Source organism: Eutrigla gurnardus (assembly GCF_963514095.1).
Source record: "Eutrigla gurnardus genome assembly, chromosome: 17".
In the NCBI taxonomy this organism is placed as follows: Eukaryota; Metazoa; Chordata; class Actinopteri; order Perciformes; family Triglidae; genus Eutrigla; species Eutrigla gurnardus.
In genome coordinates, this window is record NC_139928.1 from 5,371,008 (window position 1) to 5,395,709 (window position 24,702).

Below are 24,702 nucleotides of genomic sequence, written 5' to 3' on the forward strand. Positions count from 1 at the left end.
AATATTTTGCAAATATCAACTTATTTTATTTTATTTTAACTTATTAATTTGTATTTATCAGCGTGCAAGGTCATTGATTATCATGTGCTTGTACGACCAACAAAAGGCAGTTGGTAGTACCAGTGCTGCCGGTAGAGAATTAGTCTAGAGCCCAGAATGGAATATTATATATTATAATATTAGAGCATGCTCTGTGGAGTCCTCCAACTAAAATGATTTTGCTTATGAATCATTATTCTGCTTACTATATTCACTTATTTAAAACATTGTTACAAAACTACTATGTTAAAGCAAACTCAGCACAGATGATCTTGTAGAGATGAGTCTTCATGAAGGCAACCTTCCCACTTCTTCCTCTGAGGCTCATTATGGCCATCATTTTATTTGTCATAGTTCTGGTAAAACAGATTTATATCAGAATATTATAGTGCAATCAAGTTCATTATGAAAATGAAGCAGAGAGCGAGTAAGTGGGTGTGTGGGGGGAGTGCATTTACTTACGCAGCCATTGACTTCTTCACATGGTCTGCAGCATCAACGCCTCCCAGCTTCTTCAGATGTTTACTCTGAAAAGGAGCAACAAGAAATTAAAAATATAACCAGAAAAAGTGGTCAGTAGAGTCCAGACCTCCACAAAGTAGGCACGTGATGAGGACGAGGAGTTTGTAGTGGTCACCAAGGTGAACAATTGTCATAATGAAACTTTGCCAGCATTTTACAAGATTACTTAATTAATTATTTAACCATTTTGTTGTCTTCATTTTTTATAGCACTTGTTGTCCTCAGGGGTCCATTAGCTACTACTAGCATAACACACACACAAAACAACACAAACAAAAGGCACTCCTGCTGTAAAGACATTACCTGGATGAAAACATACTGTGCACGCTCTATAGGCCCCGTGCACACCTCTTCGTCTCGTCTGTCTCTGATCAAAATGTGAAATGCCCCATGAAGCTGTACTTATTAGATCAGTTTGAGTGTTTTTGTCTTGTACCCAATCAGGGAGAGGCATAAGAATATCTCTACAAATCTTTACCGTCGTCTTGGAGGAAATGTGCACAATGTATTGAATTCATTTAAAAGTGCTCTTTGCCTGGAATCAGGAATGGTGCCTGGGAACTTTAAGCCCTGTACATTAGCGCCATATACATTAGAGTTGTGAAACCATGTTTCACTAGCCTGACACTTACCAGTTCTCGCCCTCATTCTTGTCCTCCAGGCGATTCTCTAAAGCTTTGAAGTCTTCTTCAGTGTTTGCTGGCTTCACTTCATAACTTGTTCCAGCAGATGAGGTGGCAACGTGACTTCTTGTATCCTTTATTTCGAAAAGGAGCTGAAGAACGCTCTTCTGGAATTCTAGCCAAGAAAGAAGTGACCGATTATTATATTTATAATGTAGTGAATACGCTCTACACCACAAAATCATTTTTTTTTTAAATTTGCCCAATAAAAATGCACTGCAAAAACTCAAACCTTTACACTGGAAGACTCCTAATTATTTGTCAGCAAAAATAAGAGAATAACATTACTTTTTTCAGACATCGGGAAGTCTTCCTTCCTCAGTGTGTTTGAATGTGCATGCGTCGACAAAGCCTTGGCTGCATTTGGGGGATCCCTTTCAGCTCTCATAGATTTCTCAGGAGGCTGCCTGAGGCTTCGCTCCATAGTCCTTCTTGGGGTGTCACTGATGGAGAAAATGGGTTGCATATGCAACCCATACCGGTCATGCACACACATACCAAGACAGAAGTATCTTTAAGAGCTCCAGTATTTTTTTCCCCATATACCAGAATATGTTCCTAACAACACCCTCACCTCTTACTGCTCCTGGTGGATTCAGAAGCATTCCGACGCCCTGAGAAGGACTCTGAGGATCTCCGCCCACCTTTCTGCCAACGTGACTTGAACAGACTCCTTTGGCTAAGGCAAAATGATTATATATATATTATATTATTGCTATGACCGTTGTTGCAAATTAACATTTTCTTACATCTGGAAGATGTGTAGTTCAGACTGCAGCTTTACAGTGCTTCATTTGACAATATTGTACTTTTGATATTTCAATTAAATACCTCCGTCCATGAGTGGAGGACCCTGAGAAACCCCCACGCTGTCTCTGAGAAAGGGATCTGGACAGACTCTCTTGGTCAGGGCTGAATGATCTGGTTTTAAAAAATAAATAAATACATCATTTTCGACAGCAGGTATTGCAAATGCAGTATAATTCAAAGTAGTGGGAATGATCATTTTGCATCGCAATTTCCATTTTTACTGGGAAAAAAAGTTATATTATAAACATGTGACATTTGCTGAGGTCAGTACAACAAACATTTTCTTACATCTGGAAGATGTGTAGTTCAGACTCTGCAGCTTTACAGTGTATTATTTTATATGTACTTTTTAAAAAGCCTCCTGTGGACAAGTGTTGATAATTAGCATGTATGCTAAAGCACTCAATCAGTGCATCTGGTTTGTCCAGTGTAATTGATACCACGTTGATACCAAATAAAATCTAATAATAATAATAACAGTGCTTCATTTATACTGGCAATATTGCACTTTTGATCATATTTAAATTAAACACCTTTGACAACTAGAAAGAGACCCAGAGGGACTCCTGCTACCGCTGTGTGCCAAGGATCCAGATTGAGGGCTTAAGGGGATGTCCATTTGGGTTCTTTTAGAGGGTTTAGACACTGGGAAGGGTTAATATGTCAATAATTCAAAATTACTTTACACGTATTTGGTTAGTCAACATAAGCAACATTAACGATTTACATTAACATAAAAGACAATTGAAATTTATATTTTGTGGCATTCAATTCAAGTTGTAACCTTTCAGTTAGGCATACTTTGTTTTTGGGAGGAGTTGGAAGAACAAAGTACTAGTAACTGTAGTGTCTGATTAGCCCGATACTGACATGGGTCACGGTGGTGATTAAAATGCTACAATGATGTGTTCTGGATGTGCATACCTCTTGTAAGTCTTTTCTTGGCTTGATTCTCAGGATGGATGCGGCGTCTTTTCATTGTGTTGGTAGATGTGCAATATTCAAGATAGGACCACAATACCAATATAGCATATATTATAGCATATTTGATGCTATAGGCATTGAATGTGTGGTCCTATTGTCTTGTTTAGTCTTGTATTATATAGTTTCTGATTTTAATTTTTTTACTATAATTTCAGTAAACTTTTGCCGTCTTGTATTTGGATTTCATTTAACATATTCAAATGCATTAAAACATTAACACATGTATGTAGAATATAGATTTACATGTCTATATCTCTCATTGCTGAAATTCTAGTTTTATATCAATTAAATAAAAAAAAGTTTATGAACAGTAGCCTATACTGTGGTTTTGGAGCAGTTTGTTACATTAAAGCTGTCTGAAACGATTAGTCGATCTTCAGCATTCTCTTTATATTCAATAAATCAATTATGTCATTAAATGTCAGAATTTGCAGCTCGTCTCGATTCTATACGCATGTAATGTAAATATATTTTTGTGATGCAGCGTTTGTCAGACACAATTGGCCTTGGGAACATTTGTTTTTGCAATATTAAGCTTTTTCCATGATAATTTCTAGACTAAAAATATATGAAATGACATTTAACCGCATCCCTGAAAGCCACGCTGTTACACATCTTTTCTCTTTGATTAAACAATTCATCGCTTGTCTAAATCCCAATAAATAATCAATATGTCAACCTCATTTGTTTCAGCACCACTTCTAAATGTGAGCCTGTCAACTAAAAACACAAAACGTTAGTCAAATCTCATCACAATAAAGACACACACAAGGTATAGTGGGATTTTTTTTTAATCGGTATTATCAATTAAACAGTATGGTTTCTACAAACGCAAGAATTGATCACTGATAACAAAAGGGTTGCACATCTGTGAGACCTTTGTTTGGATATTCTTGGAAATAGACATATAAGGGGATGTAATAAATAAATGTATCATACAGTTTGAGGTATGCAGAGTAGCTTTGAGAATACAAATATGTCCATGCCTCCCCCCCCAGTGGCTAACGCACCCACACGCACAGTCGCGCACACACACACACACACACACACACACACACACACAGTTGTATCAGGGGAGCAGTTAACTGAACATGGATGACAACATCTGTATCAGACCTTTAAAAAAAAGGTATGAGGAGAGATGAGACATTAAAAATACAACTGAATTTTCACATTTCATTTACACGTTTCCCCCCTTTTGTTTTTTTGCCTCCTTCTCTTTTAAAAGGTAATGAGATGTTTTCATTGTAAAAACCACAGAGCCTTTCCAGTCCTGTCAGCCAAAAGGCCAGTCACAAATACATTCTCCTCCACGGCCCACTTCAGCAACAAGTGCTGGCGCTAAAAAAACAACACACACACACACACACACTGCAGGACAACTCCGAGACGCCATTAACGCTGTACGTTTGCCCTCTGTGCCCCTTAAAGTTCTGTTGCAACGAGCACAAATGAGCAGGCTGTTCACGAAAAACAAAATCGCCTTTTGCAGATACATATTTAGCAGCAACACAAACTCGTCAGCCGACCGATTTTTTTTCCGTGAAGTCAAAAATGACTTGCTCGGCTGTTTCACTTCTATTCAAATACCAAAAAGTTGACGCAATGTAAGCTTTCAGTAATTTACATTTTCAAATGGTTCAAAAGTCCTCACTTTGGTGAACGTAGCTTGACAAGAAAAAGCTGTGATTGATCAATGTCCCATAAAAAAAAATACAACAGCAAAAAAATTAATAATTTAAACAACGATGAGCCTTTTCAATGTCATCATCACAAGTTGATATGAACGCGTAACGACTCGGGTCTTAAAAATCGCCCTCACAAGCTGCAAATTGGTCAAAATGAGGTTCAGCATTCCTAAGAATTAGAAAGAAGAAGACACTGAGTTACACTCACGCAGACGCATGTACATTTACACGCATACACGCGCCGTGACATCATGAATGTCAGCACTGTGACATCATCAACACCGGCTTCCGACACCGTCATGCCGCTTGTCTCTTTTAGTTCTCGAGGATACAAATGTTTTCTTCTCTCTCTCTTTTTTTATTCCACTAGAAAGTTTGAACATTGAAAATCTAGGACTTTACATTAAAATTGACAGAGATTAAAAAAATAAAATACATGTTTAAGTAAAAGAAAAAGACAAGAAATCATGATAAGAGCGTCTGATCAAGGGGGAACCTGCAAACACGTATTAACATGAGCACATTATCACATGTAAGACTAACAAACGGCTGGCAGGAAGCTTCGCTCAGTAATCAATCATGTCTGTCTTCATCGAGGGGAAGCTGAGAAACCTCAAACGAGGCCTCATGAGTCCCTTAAACACCACGAGGAGATCCAGCCTGGAAGGCTAGAAGGTCCATCTCAGCCAGGAAAACCACAAAATATGACACCATGACAACCTCGTCTCCTAAAAATGACCTTCCCGTACAACAAAACTGCATTATGAACCGTGTTTTCAGGTGAACAGATTTTTTTGTTTTGTTTCAATTTCGTGGTCATTTTAAGTCAAACCTAACAAAGCTGTTTGAAAATGTTTAGAGCTGCGGCCATTTGGGTTGGGAAGATATAATCAACCCAAAATAAATAGATTGTGCTGAATTTCTATTATCGAGGTAATCGTGAATATCGCCACAATTGGAACAAGTCACTCAATTTTATTTATGCAGGGAGACTTTATGATCATCTTATTTAATATTATTTGATTTTCAATAAAAAAAGGACATTCACTGAAAAAAAGATGTGCGTCTTGTGACACAGTACAAGCATCTTAACAAAATGTAAAGTGAGGCAAATATTTTTTAGAATCATTTTTAAGCATAGTTTGATGATTATGCTGAAAATCGTGCATCGCACTTATTGTGGCGAGGATAATTGCAACATGAAACTCCCATATGGTAATTTTTTCATGGATTATCCCATAATAGAATAATAAAGAAAAAAAAATAATAATCGGAACATAATTCAGAGAGCCGGTCAGTCGTACGGGAACGTGATTTTGGAGGAGGCAGGTTAAATCACGGCCAACTTTCCGTGACAACAAAAGGTCCTCTGCTGTGCAGAATTTTCCTGCATGTTTATATTTATATAACACAAGCATGCCTCGACACGCAGAGGAAATGGAAATGAGAAGCAGACACTGTACAGAGACACAGACACACAAAGATATTTCGGTATAGCCCTTGGTGTGAAGTGTCCATTGTCCCCATCGCCTCGAAACCCGCCCTTCCCTTCATACGACGTGAGCAGCTCAACTTGAAAGTAACATGGAAACCGTAGAAGCACGGGAGGCTTTTTGTAGGATGCCAACGTGCGGCAGAGAGAAAACCCTCGACTCTCTACAAACTCCCAGTGGAAAGCATCAAAACAGTGTTTGAGGGATGTTTGGTCAGTCAGAGTCGGCGTGAGTTCTTCTTCATGAGCGGTCAAATTCTCTTTTAATTACGCAAAAGGGTCACGGCACAATGTTTCATAGATGATACACACCCACAAGAGTTCACTGTACAAAGATAAGCTCAAACCGTACTGCAGAGTGGACTTTACGTTTAAGGCCCGGTCACTCCAGGAAGTGGCGTGTCATTGGATAAATACGCGGCGACACAGTGAATGCTCACATGGCTGGCTGGTGAACGGCTGTAGCTCAAACGTTATTTCAATAGTCACACATGTGAAAAGTCACCAATTCTAAGCATTTTAGGAGGAGAGGGATTCTGTGAAGCAACTCGGGGTTCAGCGTCTCGCTTGAGGACAAGGACGAGTCGGGGAATCGAACCGCCGACCCCGAGCCACGGCTGCACGAGCTGCTCACAAGCAGCAGTCAGACTCCGTATCTCAACAATAAATTTGCCAACGGACACCTTTGGTTGCGGGTCGATGACGAACTCTTTCAATTAATAAAAGCCCAACATGTTGCCGTGTGACTGCTGGTGTGACTGGGCCTTTATGACAGCAGCTTGTGTCCATGCAGGTCTTCTTCCTGCCCCAAATGGTTCACATTTTTGTCTTAAGTGAAATCGAGCCATGAAAGGCAATAAAGTGTCAGCTAACTGTACTTTTTTTGCAGGAAATGTTTTGCTTTCGTGATAGCCCAATCACAACTGGAGAAGAAAGGTCACGTGTCCAGCCTTAAAAAGGTACAAACCGGCTGGCTAATGGACAAATTTAAACCAAGTATACAAGGGCTCTATACAAGTCTTACAGGGCTTAGTAATGTTAATACAATTATTACTATTATTATGATCATAATTAGGTTAAATTTCATAGTACAAAAGCAACTTGTTTGGTTTTAAATACTTTTTCATAAATACAAAGACAAGCAAACCCGTCTGCCTCTGCCTCGGCGCTCTCCATCATCCACGGCGGATTCAAAGACAGATGAATCTGTCGGAGCTCACGAGGACTCAGAGCACAGTGCAATAAAACTCGAGGACAATTCAACAGATGTGACTCGGCAGGTATCCTTCAATAAAAGTCACAGCGAATACCATTAAACTGCACTCCCATGATATTTTTTGCTCTTTTTAAGTGGACATTTCTGTCTTCCCTTTTCAAAGAATGGCTGAATATTCTCTTTTTCAACACAAAGTGACAGAAGGGGATTGGCTTTACTCACTACAAGACTTTTTGTTTTCTGAAGGAAGGGGGGGGGGGGCTGTGAGGCAGCCAGCTGAGATCAAATCTCTTTTTCCCGCTCATCTCTCTCCACTTTATCTCCCCCCTAAATGCCCCTTCAGCTTCTTCACAGCGTCGGCCTTCGCCTCTCTACACTCCTCACCTCCCTCTCACACCGTCACCTCGTTCTTACTCCCAGTCCGCAGTCCCTGCACTCCTCCGCCTCCGGGGATGAAGTGCAGCTGTTCGATGGTGTTCTGCCTCTTGTTGGCGAAAGCCATCCGTCGGGCGTTGGGGTGGCCTCCTCCGCCTCGGCTGTGGCTCCCGTGGGGGTCCCAGCCCCCGTGCTGGCCCATCCCAGACATCGCGGCGGAGCTGCGCTCGTGGTCGTGTCCTGGCGTCGGGTGGGAGTTCATCTTGATCATGTGGTGGCGCTCCATGGACGGTGTGACGCAGATGTTCTGCTGTGACTGGGCCTTCTGGTGGTGGCTGAGCCGGCCCATGGTGGGCACCATCCCGCCTCCTGCCCCTCTGTCGCCTCCTCCTCCTCCCATTATCAGGCCCATCATCAGCCGGTCCTCCAGACGGTCTGGTGAGACCAGAAGCCTCTCATGGGACCTGGAACCACAGACTTGTTTAGCATCTCTGATATTTAATTATCCTCATTTAACACCCTGAATAACAGCTTCATATTAAGCCCTTAACGCTCCGTGATCATTGGATATTATAATTTATTATCTTTCAATGGAGGAGTATCGTTCTTACAGTATATTAGCAAATCAAGTTAACACTTCATACACTTTCTTTTCTAAATCGTTTTCACACATTAAGTCTTCAAGTCTTTGATGTTGAGTATAGTAGCAGTGTTATTCATCTTCCTGTCTCTTTAGCGTTTGATCTGCCCTCCCGTCGCGTGTCTCACCTGCGCAGCGTCGGAGGTGCATTGGAGCCCCTGTTTGTGCTCATCATGGCTTTGTAGTACTGGTGCTGCTGGTTCTTGGACAGACGGGACAGCGTGTTCTCCCCGAGCAGCTGGTCTTGGGAGCGGACGCGGCGCGGCGGCCTGTCGAAGGAGGAGCTGGCGCACTGCATCTGGGCGGGCAGCGGGTACGGGTTCGGGGTGGAGGCAGGGATGTGGAGGCGGGGCCGGGAGCCATGGAGGGGCAGCGTGCCCCGAGATCCCAGCGTGTAGTCGCCTCCCCAGGGCAGGTAGTGCTGCGAGGAGTAGAAGGAGGGCGGAGCGTTGTTGGAGCGACGTTTGGAGTTGTAGTAGTTGGAGTACTCGTCAAGTTCTTTCTCTGGTTTGGCAAAAGAGGCAGAAAGGTGTGATATGTAAACAGGGCTGCAACTGAAGAGCATCATTTATCAATATGTCAGTTACTCATTTGATTCATTCTGTGGTCCTGAAAAGTTGAGTCCCTGCAAACAATCCCAGGGTTAGATTAGATTAAGATTGTGACTGAAATGCACCGGGCAATCAGGAGGCAATCAGGAACTGGTTGGGTGGCAGTCATAATGAGCATTTCAATTCTTGAGTTATGGCCAAAATGTGTTTTATGACATCAAAGTGTCCTTTGACCTCCAACTTCTCTTAATTTTATCCTTGAGTGCAACTTCCCTGAAGGCGCTCACAAGAATGTGACAGGGGGACGGACGAAGTGTGTTGTAAACACACAACAGACAACCCCTGAAAACATGATGCTCATGATCATTGCTGATTGGACGAAAGCATGTCCATCTTTTTAACAGCTGGAAGGGCTGCTTTACGCCACACACAGTGGTTTTTCTTAATGTTGTTTTTGTTAATGTTGTGTTTTTCTTTTTGTCATTGTGTTTTTCTTTTTGTCATGTTTTTGTTGATGTCGTGTTTTTGTTAATGTTGGGTTTTTGTTAATGTTGGGTTTTTGTTAATGTTGGGTTTTTCTTTTTGTCGTTTTTGTTAATGCCGTTGCGTTTTTCTTTTTGTCGTGTTTTTGTTAATGTCGTATTTTTGTTAATGTCGTATTTTTGTTAATGTCGTGTTTTTGTTAATGTCGTATTTTTGTTAATGTCGTGTTTTTGTTAATGTCGTATTTTTGTTAATGTCGTGTTTTTGTTAATGTTGTGTTTTTGTCAATGTCATGTTTTTGATAATGTCGTGTTTTTGATAATGTCATTGCCGTTTGCCCTTCAGGGCCACCGTATATTCTGTCCACATCCGTCTGCAGACCTTCAAATCTGATCAAATGTAAATTTGAGCATCTACAGTCCTGTGATAACTTGGTAAACTCAATCTGTTGCTGAAGATCAGACAACACAATGGAAAGACCTTGTAGTTCCATTGTTTTCTCAAATGTCCAAGGTCAACATTGAGCTGAATATAAATAAATGAGCCCTGGTGTGTGTGTGTGTGTGTGTGTGTGTGTGTGTGTGTGTGTGTGGGGGGGGGGGGGGGGGGGGGGGATGGAGACGGTAAAATCAGAGAGGTTCATTAACAGTTAAACTCGGTGTTTCCACGCTCTCTGCTCTATAGCCTGAGACACTTTAATCTTCAAAGCATTTCCATGTAAGCAGCTCCCCTAGAGCCAATTTAAACCTGACCTTTAGCCGGCCACCTCTCTGCCTCTTCTTCCCTCTCTCACCTTCTCTTTTCTCCTCCCCTCCTTTCGTCTCTCCTTCCATTTGTTGCATTTCCAACTGCCCCTCTCTCTCTCTTTGCCTCTCTTCCTCTCAAGGTTTTTCCTGTCTCATTGAATTTTTTTTTAGAACCCTGCTCTCTCGTCATTTGTGTCATGTCCTCTGCCTCCCTGTGTTTACTCCCCTGCTGTATCTGGAGGTTTCTCCCTGGCCGCCGGCCGCAGACAAAGAAGCCATTATCGGTGTCCTTTCTGCGGCTCTGTCCTTCATCCAGAGGACCAGGTTTCATACAATGGCTGTGGTCTCTTTTCCCCGTCACAATGACGTTTTAGTTTTCTCTTGAAGAGGCGTTTCACTAAGACTGACATACAGGATGTTTTTTTTCCTTGAAAAAATACACATTAAATAATCAGACGCTGAAAGCTAGGCAGTATTTGCATGTCTCTGCTGGATTCAACAGTGATCAACAGGGATTCAGCCTGGATCTGGTTGACTTGCAAGGGGATTTTTCAATTTGGACCCTGTTTTCCCAAGTTTTTTTTTCAAACTGACTAATTTTAGAATTGTGTCCAGTATTGAAGGAGATGCTACATCCAATAAAAGTGCTTGTTATTTTGCCACCGACAGACTCAGATTGTTATCGAGTGTCTGACAACATAAAAACCCTTCACTTCACCGCTCCCTTGACTGTGTGACTTCAAGTCCCATTGATGCTCCTGCAGGTAAGTGCGCCTGCTGTCGTAGTTCTGCTAATACTATTATCATTCTATTATATTCACTGCTACTGCTATATTTAGGGCCCGAGCGCCGACAACGTCGGGCTGCGAAGCCTTATTGAAATTCGATTGTTTATTATTATTATTATTATTATTATGCAAAGTAACTGCCTTTTTGGGGGCCTTAGCAATATAATTAGCTTACCAAAATTGACGTGCATATTGGGACTGGCGAAAAATTTGATATTTTAAAGGTTTCATAGTTGGCCACAAAAAGGTGGCTCTCTAGCGCCACCTAACGCGTCTTATGCCAGCCCCAGCACACCGTAACTCTAATTGATACAAAATTCGCCTCACATGTGCAGGCAAGTGTGCTCTACAAAAAAGCCTCTTGGAGTACTAAAGTCCGCCTACCGAAATTTTCCGCCATTTTGAATTTTGTGAAAAACACGTTTTTGCTAATTCCTCCTAAACCGTAAATCCGATTCTCACCAAAATTGCTGTGTATCATCAGTACCCCGAGCTGATTAATCCCTACAAAGGGCATAGTGAAACATTGTTGCGTTCAGAAGTTATAAGCCAATGAACATTAGAGAGGCGGGGCTCTAGAAATCAATACACATAACTCCACAATATTTAACCCAATCATCATGAAACTTGCAGGACATGTTGACATCTGTCCCTGGAACATATCCTGAAAGTTTTATTAAAATTGACCACTCGGGGACGCTACAGTAAATCAGCCATTTTTCAATTGTAAGCTTTGTATTTTAACGAACTCCTCCTACACCGTTGATCCGATTCCTACCAAACTTTGTGAGCCTGTTCTAGAGGCCTCGACAATTATAAATGATCAAAAGGTCTTAAATAAGTCCTATGGGAGTGCAATTACAGCGCCCTGAACATGGACGAATTTCATGCTTCGCCACAATACTCTAAACTGTTATAACTTCAGTGTCCATTGTCCGATCTGGTTCAAACTTCTCACGTTTGATGAGAGTACCATCTTCAACGCGTCTGCACTAGAATTTTGACTGACAATCAGAGCGCCCCCTAATGGTGACATGAAATGTCATGTTTTTACACTTGTATACGATCCCAGTGTCGTGGAACTTTGCACCCCAGTCGAGCGTGACGACTTCAGTCGTCTGATACAATGATCAACACGACGATTAAGTCAAAAGAGAGGATTCAGGCAAGGGACGACTGGCAACGTGGCGGTGGCCGGGGACGACCCACGCCGTGGCGGTGGCCGGGGACGACCCGAGCCGTGGCGGTGGCAAGGCCAAGCGGTCCGACACGTCAGGCGGCCGTAGCACTAACCGAGTTACGTGCCATGCGAGGGCCCGTTATCACTGCTCGCAGTTTTAATATTATTTGTATCACGGTTTTCCTATTATTATAGCTGCCGTGCTATTGTTGTTATTGCCGGCTCTTTGACTCTCTCTCTCCCTCAGCCCAGCCGGCCGAGGCAGATGGCCGCCCACCCAGAGTCCGGTCCTGCTCAGTTTCTAACCCTTAAAGGATGTTTTTCTTGCCACCATTGTCCCCAGTGCTCGTTCACGAGGGAACATTGGCTCTCTGGAAATTATAGTGTGGACCTGCCTTGTTTAAAAAGTGCCTTGAGATAACTTCGGCTATAATTTAATAACAAGTGTCCGTTATCGTGTCCAACCACGTCTCGCTCGTCACACCCACGTTGACGAAATCAGATAAATATTCAGTCATGAGGTTGTGATAACACAAAGCTACGCTTTGTGTTATCACAACACAACAAACCCATAACAACATCTCTCACTCATGTTTTTCCGGCATTGTCTTCCGGCAACACGACATGACTCAATAACAAACAACTGTATCAGGTGATAAAAATGTCATATTTCTCTGTAGGGTCCTTTCCATAATGTTGTCACATTCTGAGCACTTTTATTGGATGTAAATTAAAAGTGGGAAGTGACCCTTTAAGACCAGATGTCATGAAATCCTTTCTATGGTATATACAGTATCCATCTACAGTATATACCTAGTGTGGTTTTCACTAACAAAGTTCCTGTAAAGGAGGTCACGGTGACCTTTGACCACCAAAATAGAATCAGTTCTTCCTTGAGGCCAAGTGATTGTTTACACAAAATGTAAAGAAAGTTTGCACCCCACGCAGACAGTGTGCAGAAAGTTTGTATCCGGAGCACTTGAGGCTCCTTGTGGACTTGATGAACTGTGGATTTAAGCAGCTGGACTTTATGGTGCCCGATGACATGAAACTCTGACCAAGTCGTTGCAGTTCCATTCAACACTTTTCACTTATTCAAACACACACACACACACACACACACACATATATATATATATATATAAAACTGAAGTTGTGTGCTTTTCTATAAAAACATTTTAAAAAATTGACTATTTAAATGATAGACGTGCAGAAACAAAGCCGTCAATAAAAGAACGTGTTCAATCATTTGAGGTAGTGCAATTATGTGAAGGAGAGATGGCAGAAAAAAGAAGCGAGGGAAACAGATGCTCTTCTCTGCATTCACCACCTCCCTTTTGCCATCTTATGTACAAAAATAAAAAAATAAAAAACGTAAAAAACCATGACGTCGCCAGTTTTGCTGATCTGAAGCACAAAAGACTGCAGGACGGCTGTGACTAATGCGACGGCTTCATAAGTGAGACGATGAAGGGAAGCGGGGGTGACCTCCGAAGGTCTGATGTGTAACGACAAGAAGCCTTTTCATCGCAGGACGGCATCGTCTATTCAAGTGTTTTCTCCTTTTGATTGAATGGAAATAATAAAAAGAGACTCATCTGGACCTTCACCTCATTATTGCTTCCACTTCCACATATAGCAACGTCGCACACACACACACACACACACACACACACACACACACACACACACACACACACACACACACACACACACACACACACACACACACACACACACACACACACACACACACACACACACACACACACACACGATTCCCCATGTAGTAACCATCCATCACTCAGCCTGCAGAGACGACTCCCCTCCCCCTGCAGTCTTCCGTAATATCAGGGCGAGAGAGGTATAGACAGACAGAAAGAGAGAGAGCGAGGTTGCCAGCCGCTGCCTCTCAAAACACTTTTTTCCCCCGTCGAAGGCAGCCAGGCCCCTGCAGACCAGCAGCCAACGCCCCTCCCCCTATCTCCACATCACCCTCCAATCCATTCTTCCCTTCTTTCGCGGCCTCTCCCTTCATTCTTCTTCTGCATCTCTATCTTCATAGTAAATCCCCCCTTCATGCCGTATCCTTGTTTGGCCAAATGACACTTTCACTGCCTCTCTGATTCTTTTCTTCTGGTTTACATTTTCTCCACATTTATACTCTCCCACGTTTCTTTCCTTTTGCACACTTTCTTTCAAATTCCCAAATCCCCCTGGTCTCTGCCCCTCCCTTCTTCCTCTCTAACTCCATCTTTCTGTCCTTCTGGGATAAATCCAACACCAAATCCCTGTAGTACGCTTTTAAAGGGGACCACACCGGAGAACATCTACTTTTTATCTATAAAATACTCATACATCTCTCTGTGGTAAGTATGTTCCCAACACGAAGAGTTTTTCTTCAACTTAACAGAATATATGACTTACATCACCTCCACCAGAAGGAGTATATTTATTATGTATGGCATTGTGTATATTTCTATTTTGTACTCAAAAGGTGAGCAGTTTATACATATAAAAAGGCCTGTTTAAGCCTTTCAGATCACATCCCTGGTCATATTGTGCTATTTTTGATATCGACATCCATTCATCCAACCTGCAACTTTCAGCAGTAGTGTGTGGAGCCAGCGTCCTCTGTAGCTCCGTATCGCACTACATCCTAAGCCCGCCCACTAATGAGCGGTCCAATCGTAGGAAGGATTCAATTTGAATTCTTCTTGTAACCGTACACTGCTCACTGTGTTTAGCAACTGTGACACAAGAACTCTTCCAACATGGCTGCTAGGTTGTATGTTGCATCACTTGACAGCCTTCAGGGGTCCTGAATAATCAGTCCCACCGTCTCCTGTATTACTCCCTTTCTCCTCACCCCCATATCCTTCAGTCTCCCCCCACCGCCCGGCTTACCCAGCCTCTTCAGCGAGCTGTAGCGGTTGATCTCAGGTTTCATGGCCGCGTCGTAGGACGGTGGCAGCTGGGCGAGGTTGTGGAAGGAGTGGGAGAAGGAAGGGTGGCTGCTGTTGTGTCTCATGCCCCCTCCGAAGATGCTGCCGCCACCGACGCCTCCACCGCTGGGACCTTTACCGCTCCCTGAAAGCAGGGGGGGTCCGGAGGAGAGCTGGGAGGTGTTGTTCATACGGGAGCCACGCTCTGGACAGAGTGAGAGGGAAATGAGGAGAAAAAAAAGGGATGGAGTAGAGGACAAGCAAGTGAAAAAAACAGGTTTTCAAGAGAAGATGGAAAAAGAGATGGAGCATAAAAAAGGGAGAGAGGGGAACAGGAAAGATAAAGATGGGAGAAGAAGAAGGAAAGAAAGTGAGAAAAGAGAAAGGGAAAAGGAATAGAAATGGATCAAAAGGAAGTAAAAAGGAGGCGAAGTAGAAGAAGAGGAGGATGACAGAACAAGAGAAGAAGATACAAGCTGGTCAATGATCAGTAAAACAAGTGTCTCTGAGCTCCATGGCGACCATCTATAAATACAACTCTGTAGGCTACTGTTCATCTGAGGCTCCAACACAAACATATCAGCCACATGGAAATACATAGAGATACAGTGATAGCGTCCGGGGGTCTACATACACACACACATTCACATTTATGCAAAGTGCAAAAGCAGCACATCGATCGATGCACGTAAAAATGACTCATTATGTAAGATCAGCAGCGTGGGGGGAGGGGCAGGGGAGGCTGTTTTGCAACATGTACATCAGTTACATCATACGAGTACATTCATATTTTCCAAACAAGATGGCACTTTCAGCGACCCCAACATGAAGGTGCACTCGGTGGTGACCCAACATGTGTGGGTTCTGCACATTTAAACGGGGACAGCGGGAGATCCAGACGCATGCTGCCCATTGTTGGATCGCCTTCAACCGCTGAAGACATTTATACAACAGGAACAGGAGAAACTTTATCAACTGGGTGACAGCAGCAGAATGCAATAAAGATGAATAAACAGTTAAAAATGTGGGAATACAAAGCAGCAATAAAAGGTTACGCAACGCTGGAAAATTGGCTATTGGCCGTTGTTTCCCGTCTTTGAGACACAATCGATGGCGAGTCCGCTCAGGTCGGTCACGGTTATGAGCTGCGATCTTGTTAAGATTACTGCTGGACAGATACTGGTCATTGACCATTGACAGTAATGGGCAATAATGGCCAATAATGTCTCTGTTAAGCGTCACCCAAGGAACACACACCACATGGACTTCTTTACCGTGCATGTTACACACACACACACACACACAAGTGGGGGGCGGGAGAAAAAGCAATGCTAGCTGTGAGATCATACGGTTTATAAAGCACAAGGACGGAAAATAAAAGCATTAAATATTGAGCTAAATGTGCTGTTTTTCCACGTCATGATACAGAATTAGCCCGGTCCTTTCCAACAGTGCAGGGTAAGAGATTTTCAGACAGAGAGGTTTGATAATGGTGTCAAGGAAAAGTGAATTTTGTTGAATGTGTTGCACAGAATCTGACTCAGAGAGTTGAAGTGCTCCGTTAACATTATCTAACACAGGAAGGCTGAGCACAACACTAAAGATAACCAGGGATGAGTAGCAGATTCTAGTTATCAGATCTGTAACGAGAACTTTGGTTATTTCTCATTTATTTTTTTTGTCCCATATTAAAAGCAATGCAAAGTAAACATTTTTTACAAAATATGTTGGTTTAGTTTTGCATTTATAGTCAACACAGCAAAGAAACAAGGGCTCGTATGTATTTAAGTAAGGTATAAATCAAATTTGTATCAGAAATACTTGATTAATAGCTTGTTTGCATGTGATAACAAACAAACGATGAGGGATTTTTACTCGCAGGTTAACATTAGCAACTGAATCATTTCTAATGAGCATTTTTAGTTTACCGCCTTGATTTGATTCTTTACTGTGGCTTCTTGTGTAATGCGTCCCCTGAGGGACAGGCGTAGGTGTAATGGTTGGGAATAATTGGAACTGAAACTACTTGAAAGGTTGAGTGAAAATCACGCTTCCCTTCATCCTCGTGATATTTCTCGATCCGGTATTCTGAGGCAGCCATGTTAGCCCGAAGCAAGAATGATTCCTATTAATTTCCTGAGTGCAACTGTGACAATAATAATAATAAAAAAAAACACACACACACACACACACTCGTGCTAGCATTGCTTTCTTGTTTTCTTGGTGCAAAGCCTGGGAAAACAGACTCAGGTGAAGTACTCCGCTGAAGCCGAGAGCTCCGGTAATGTGTAGCGTCAAGCACAGTTGCACATCACTGCTACACAGAAAGGAGGAGGAGAAGAAGAAGCACATTTGGAAGCAGGCTTGTGGTGGTTTAGTGGGTGGTGGTGGGGAAAGACAGGCTTGCATTAAGCAGAGGGCAGGCCAGACAACTTTGAGCTCACACTCTTATTAAAGATGTGCCACGTTCAACACAACCGCACGCTTCCAACAACACACGTGTGTCGACAATGGCACAGCTGCTTTAAGAGCGCGGGACACGACAGGCCGTGATACCAACGACAAGACAGACAGACAGCGTGGTAGACAGTGAGGCCGCGGGTCGCCTGTGCTGGACCTTGCCACTGACCACGAGGCTTACCGATGGTGGCAGAGTGTTTGGGGCTGGAGGCAGACCCCTGCTGGTTAAAATGGTGGTGCAAGTTCCCAGCTGCGAAGAGAGCAGAGCCGACAAACTGATGGACAAACCACTCCAGAGACACAGAGCCATGTGTCGAGTAAGCAAATGTGTCAAAGGAGAGAGAGAGAGAGAGAGAGAGAGAGAGAGGGGACAGTGAGGGACAGACAGACAGAGACAGGGTAGAGACAGACCCTCCAGGAATTGGCTTTTTTCTCCATCAGATAGTTTTACTTTAAACACTCGCTAATTAACATGAAGCAGCAGGTTTTTCATGTCTTCAGAGACGAAAGACAAAGTTTTATTGTCCGTGCTGGACTTTTTGGTTAATGTTCAATGTGCTGATGTCAAAATCCATCCATAAAATATCTAATTGTAAAATGTCGTTATAGAACAAGTGATTTACACAAATGCATCAAACCTGATGGGCTCGTCAGTAACAGTTGGACCGTTGGAAACCATTTTGAGAAAATAATTTGTGGATTTTGGAATAGGGAAAGCAAATATTCTACTTTTTTGCTTTGTTTAGGGTTGCATTAGTGATGTTGAAATATTGAAATATTACTTTTACAATCTGGAACCAGGCAACGCTGCATGTTGCTGCTTTGAGCCCCGTTTCTGGGAAATCTTAATGTGTTTCCAAAGTACCACATTTTAATTTCTTTTAGTTAAAACCCTGAAATGTTCTTGAAAGAAGACCTCAGCTAACTCGTGGAGAGACGGAGAGAAGAGAGCGTGTCTGAGAGCTGAGAGACAGAGCAGTGAAGAGACACGTGTTCAGACTGGAACTGTGTGAATCGTTACAATGCAGGAAAACCCGCTCATTTCTGTCTCATCAGAAACAACACACAGCGGTCAGGAGTGGGCAGCCTCAGGTGCATACGAATAAAAAATAAATAAAAATATATTTTTTTGGTCATTGTGGCATGACTACCTCAAAGAGAAGTGCCAAAACGTTTTAATGGACACATCGATTGATTTAGTTGAGAATATCAGCAAAGCAAATATGGTGAGAAAGATGTTCTAACTAGCCCACATGTTGACAAAAATGAGCTTTTCTGGCAAAGATACAACTTTAAGAGATCCTTCAAGCATCAGTGTAAAGCTTGAGAGTGTATGGAAGGTCCTCAGGGGGATCAGCGAGTGTTTCATTGAGAATTAAGTCGATTGACAACTTTCTAGGCAAAAATTATGATGAGCTGAACCTCCAGTTTTGTAGTTTACCCCCAAAAGAACCAACACCCACAAAACGACCACCTGTTACTCACCTCATGTTGCCTTAAAATCTTGGAGGAAACTTTAACATCAAAACATCGGTTTACAAGCCGTCACTCAACTTGTTTGGTACAACCCAAGTCTCATTTATTCAATGGTGTGCTCCCCACGTCCCGAACACACGCTGCTTCACTAAAAGCGTATGATTTAAAACACGTCTGTTCTCTTCAAGGCAACACAGCGTTAGTAACGATATACAAATGGTCATTTTGTGGGTGAAGGAGAACAGTTCACATGTAGTTCAATTATTGTAGTGACCTGAATGTTTCTAGATGTTAGAGACATTTTCTTGGTCAGAAATATTTATTTCACTACATGTTTTAATAAAAAAAGGTAAGTGAAAGAACTGATCTGTTTACATAATTATGAATAAAATCCAGATTTTTGTGGGCACAAAACATCAAATATGTGGCTGAATATGGAAGTTTTCCTTTCACAGCGAACATGAAGTGTGATGTTTGTTAATGAGGCTGTCAGACAGCATGTCAGTGGGGACGTGGTTTCCCTGAACTGCTGTTTGAACACCTGTTCACGTGACTTACTGCGGTTGTCTTTGCTCTGCAGGATGGGGGTGTAGAGGTTTTTGGATGTCCGTCCGTCTGCCGCGGTGGCGTTCAACATGGCGGTGTTGTTCCTCTCTCCCTGCTGCGCCGGGCTGGACTGGTGACGTAAGATATCCACCAGTGATCTGACACAGCAGAGGACGGGGGAAACAAAAAAACGAGGAAAAAAGGTCAGGAAGAGACAAACGTTTTTGTTCTAATGAAATGGATGTCAAATGTCTTGCCTGCTAATACCCACGCCAGTGTTCACATTACTATTCTGCATGCAGCGTGTCCCATTAATGAGCTAGATTGTCTGACGGTCTTTTTTGTCCCGCTACCATTTTCATAATGAACAGAAAATATTTGGTTCTAGATCAGCTCAGACAGTGAAGGTGGCTTGTCTCAGTATTACAGAATAAAGGTGGAGTTAGTTTTGCAAGTAGGCTATAAGGTTATCAGAACAATGTGAATATTCAGGCATCCTAATGTGGCTCATACAGTATACTGCAGATATAAATGTACATTCATTTGGGGAGCCTCATAAAATGAAAAGGAACTCGAGCATAACATGAAAACACTCACGCAAAAGTACAAAATGAGTAAAAAAATCGTTGAATTTGCCTCTGACTCGCTACAGTGACCAGGTCAGATCCTACTGCCATTATACTGTAAGCCACTCCTCCTATGTGACACGTCCTGATGGTTACAGCTGTGTGTGCATTAGCTCAGCCACATGTGAGAGTGTTAAGTTTGACGGCCGCCATAACAGACAAATAAAGCAGGCGATGTCACGTGTCTGAATGGGACGCGGGACAACATGTCTCGTGTCCTTGTCCTCCCGTCTCAGTGTCACTTCCTGTCTTCTCCCTGTCCCGCGGCGGTCTCACCTGGGCATGTTGACGTCCCTGTTGCGGGGTCGACGCGCCACCTTGCTGAAGGCGATCCTGACGCCCACGGCCACCACCAGCGTGAAGGAGATCACGCCTCCGATCACATACGCCGTGCTGTGTTCAGAAAACGACAGCATCAGCTCACTCAGCGGTCCTAGTAAGGCTGCACTCAATGTTAGTATCAAAAACTGGTTGGATTCATATTTGAATGTTTTATCTGATCGTCTTCTCTTAAAAGCAGACAGATGTAACAAGATCAGTTGTCCGATCAGGAAAATGCTAGAGCTCAAATTCTTTGAGGCCGTGTGTCATAGCAACCCTGAACTGGAGAATCAGTATTATATAAGGACCGGATTTAACATATTAAATGGTTATGACATGAATTCAAACATACAGTCTGTAATGTTAGTTCAAGCCAGTTTCTCGCTTAAACCAATAAACTTGATAAAGAATCTAAAACGTTTGATGTTTCTACTTCCAAGTATCCAGACACGGACCTGCTGTTCTGCTGCTGGAGCGTCTCAAAGTCGGGGTCGGGCTTGTTGCCCATGTTGACGGTGATGGGGCCCTGCGTGTTGGCCCACACGGGGGAGATGTAGTTGTTGCAGAGGTCCTGGTCCAGCCGGCTCCTCTGGTGCTCGCAGCAGAAGCGGTAGTGGCAGGTCCCGCAGCAGTAGATGTAGCTGTCCTTGGAGCAGTTGAAGGAGCTGTCAAAGTGCCCCATCACGTCGTAGTAACCCCTGTGGAACAATGGAGGGACAAAGACATACATATTATTATACATATTTATTTAAATATATTTAGCAGATGCATTTTATACATCAGGTCCTGTTTGGAAAATTACCTTATTTTCCTGCTTGTTATTGTTTTATTACTAGTTATTAACATTATTATTATTGTTTTATTTTATTTTAAAGCACTTTGAATAACAGTGTATGATATTGTGCTTTATAAATACATTTGACTTTATTTCAGGCATCTAACAAAAAACCTGTGACGTCATAATAGCAGACTTATTTCCTGGTTTAGGACTGGTTCCTGCAGCACTGCAGGAGTTAAAGCCACACAGTGAGGCTCTCTGGCGTTTTACAGGAACATGACATTCCTTTTAAAATGAGGACGGACTCCGATGACATGTGTCAGCGACTAAAACCACCACACTTCAGGATCGGAGGCCAACAGTGGGATTTAAGATTTTTGTGCACTGCTTAGCATTTAAATGAGTGTTGTGTTGTCGGAGGAGCCGTCTGAACACGCCAGGTTGAAAAAGGCAAACATGGCCAACATCACTAGGGCCTAAACCATCCAACGACCAACAGCACAAAACGGAGGACAAGCTAATGACTCTTGTTCCTGAGCAGCTCCGACGTGATCTCACACAGACGACGCCAACGACATCACGTTTACACCAAACACAAGAGAGGAGCTTTATTTTCAAATCTGTTTGTCTGTTAATAACCGTTGCTGCCGTTGATAGTTAGTGTGTGTGTGTGTGTGTGTGTGTGTGTGTGTGTGTGTGTGTGTGTGTGTGTGTGGCTTAGCCACTGATTCAGAGCTGATTATGTTTCCTAGCAACAGCAAGACGCCTCTCAGTGCAAAAATATAAGCTCCAGTGAGATTGAGATCAGTGCTGCAGCAGGAGGAAGGGAATCATGATGCTCCTCGTGTTTTTGATGGCGTCAAGTGTGATAAAAACATTACACATTAGGCTGTAACAGCGATGTGGCCCTTCTGCTGGGAGCCAGCAGTTTCTTTAAGGGCGCAGCTTGGATGTGAACTGCTTTTCAACTGGTTTTTATGTCACCTTGTGCCCAAAACGTTTGTCGCTGTTTCCACGAGAGGACACTGAATCTCATTAGACAAGTTAATGAGAGATTTTATATATATATATATAAAATCAGATCTTAGTATGCCTGTTAATGCTAAAAATAAACACGGATTCACACAACAGGAAGTAGCTGTACCTGCACACGTCCACATCCACGAGCTGTCTGGGAGGCGGAGCCACCTGGGCTGCACCGAGGGGAGGCCCCAGGGCGCCGGCCGTCATGTTCCTTGGCAACATGGTCTGGGGGAGGGGCTTTGGAGGGAGCTCGGCCACGACTGGAGAATCGTCTCCGTCCTCCACCTCGGCCGCTTTCGGCGCCACTCTGGGCCCGGCGGGCGGCGGTGGCAGTGGTGGCTTGTAGCCGGTCAGGAGGAACAAGGTGCTGCTGCTTTTACCAGCTGCAGTGGAGCCGCCGCCACCTGTCAGAGTCCTGACATCACTGTCAACAGCTCGCCGCTCCCTGGCAATGGTTACCGTGGAGACAGCGAGGCAGGAGAAAAGCAGGAGAAGAAGGGACGGGCAAGACATCCCTGTTGAAGTTGTAGGTTTCATTGTTTTATCACAAAGTTCTTGAACCGTTATCTAAAAAAACTAAAAGAAAAATCACAAAAAGCTCCCAATGTGAATTATCAGCGTCCTCTTCCAAGACGGCGGCTTCGGGACGTATAAAAAACTTTAGTATGAAAAGTCAGAGTTCAGCAGATTGACTTAGTTCAAGCGATGTAGCATGAATGTGTTTGGCATTTCACTCGTTCAGCTGAATGTAAACATGTCTCTCTGGATACAAATCCTTCCCTTAAGCAGCTTTTGTAAACATTGAGGTCTTCAGAGTTTATAGGCCCTATACAAACCGCCTGTGAAATGGCTGAAATAATCCAATTAAAAGAAACCTTCAACCGGTTATAAATATAGAGTGATGTGGTTTGTCTTATGGCAGCAGGTGTCGGATATTTAATTTTGGTCTGTCAGGTAATTTACAGTCTCGAGGCCAAAATTCAAAAACAGGCAGTTATGTTTTTACATTTTCTGTAAACAAACATGAGAAAAGTGTAAACTCCTAATACAATGACCCAACAAAAAAGAGTCTTATATCTCCGACAGAGGGTTTATCTGTGAATCGGCACGAAAGTTACGCTTCATGTGAATGGAGAATGTAGTCTGTAAACATTTAGCGCAGTATGTAAACTTTACTTTTCACGTTGGATGAACTTTTTAACAGATGTTGGATGTATTCTTGATTGAGTTTGGCACTTCTGTTGTCCTGCGTGGATAACTTAAGTCAAATCATACAAAGAAAATGGAAAAGTAAGGTGTTTTTTTCTGTGTTTTTAAACTAAATCTGTAAACAACAGTGCTGGCAACTTCACAGATCTCAGCTTTGTCTAGCTGAGAGGAAGCCGGTCGGAATTTGGCACAAGCTGTGACTTCAATTCGTATTTCTTTTACATCACGTTCACAGTTTGCCAATAAACAAGCTCTTCCTTTCACAAGTCTTCGGGGAAGAGTATCAGTAAAGGTCAATATGCTTGCAATTTTGGTTTAAAATCAGGAATTTAGAAGTTGTGGACGGTGAGTTTGACTAACAACGCTGCTAAATGAACAGGAAGCAGCATGAGAAAGTCCTTCCAGCAGCTACTGGAGGACAGAGAGCAGTCCAGTAAATGAGCGCGTCAAGGCATTCACAAAAGTGTGATTAATAGAGAGAAAATGGCAACAAAGTGACAAAAAGTGATTTTTTGTTGTTGTTTTCTTTCAACGTAAAGATCTATGTGCGTTCGATACACTTGTGTGAGTGTCTTTGCTCTGAATTTAGCTTGGCCCAACAGAAGAGAACGAAGGAGGGCTTGGGCCCGGTTCTAGCAGGGCAGCGAGGTTCTGCCCACAGAACAGACATGAAAATGTCCGGATTCATCCGTCAACGCAGAGGAACACGGGGCGACGACGGGAACTCCACGCGGTCGCGATCGCTGATGCTGCCGGCCGTCTGCTCACAGATTTAGAGCGACCTAGTTAAGACACGGGGGGAAAAAAACGTTCTCTCATCCAAACGTTTGACGTTTAGGGTTCTCCTCACGAGCGGTTTCTTCATCGACTCCCTGAATTGGTGCCAAAATGCGTTTAAAGCTCACTTAGTTGAGAAAATCTCAAACATGGTGAGGTGTTTTGAAATGAGAACGGTATCTGTATGGCTGGTGTTCAGTATGGCTTCAGGTCATGTTCTTACAAACTTCCAAGATAAAGGTAAATACAGTGAAAGGTTTTAAATTGCATGTTTGTTTGTTTTTTAAGCGGAATAAAAAGGAAGAATGCAAAAAAGTTGAAGAGGTCACTAGGATTGGATAAAG

At 43.0% G+C, this 24,702-nt stretch overlaps 1 protein-coding gene across 2 annotated transcripts; it reads right to left on the minus strand.

The window, feature by feature from the left end:
• Nucleotides 1-6,892: 6,892 nt before the first annotated feature.
• On the minus strand, nt 6,893-23,142 carry shisa7b (shisa family member 7). 2 transcript variants are annotated; one of them, XM_084033009.1, is made up of 8 exons: nt 22,494-23,142; nt 21,027-21,269; nt 20,527-20,643; nt 19,637-19,782; nt 17,784-17,852; nt 15,105-15,347; nt 8,578-8,953; nt 6,893-8,273 (listed from the first exon to the last, which is right to left on the minus strand). In XM_084033009.1, exons 1-8 carry the CDS (start codon nt 22,907-22,909, stop codon nt 7,826-7,828), a joined length of 2,058 nt encoding a protein of 685 aa, XP_083889135.1. In that variant the 5' UTR covers nt 22,910-23,142; the 3' UTR covers nt 6,893-7,825. The 2 variants fall into 2 exon arrangements, with proteins under 2 accessions (XP_083889135.1, XP_083889136.1); XM_084033010.1 differs by lacking the exon at nt 17,784-17,852 and having other exon boundaries at nt 22,494-23,130.
• Nucleotides 23,143-24,702: the final 1,560 nt, after the last annotated feature.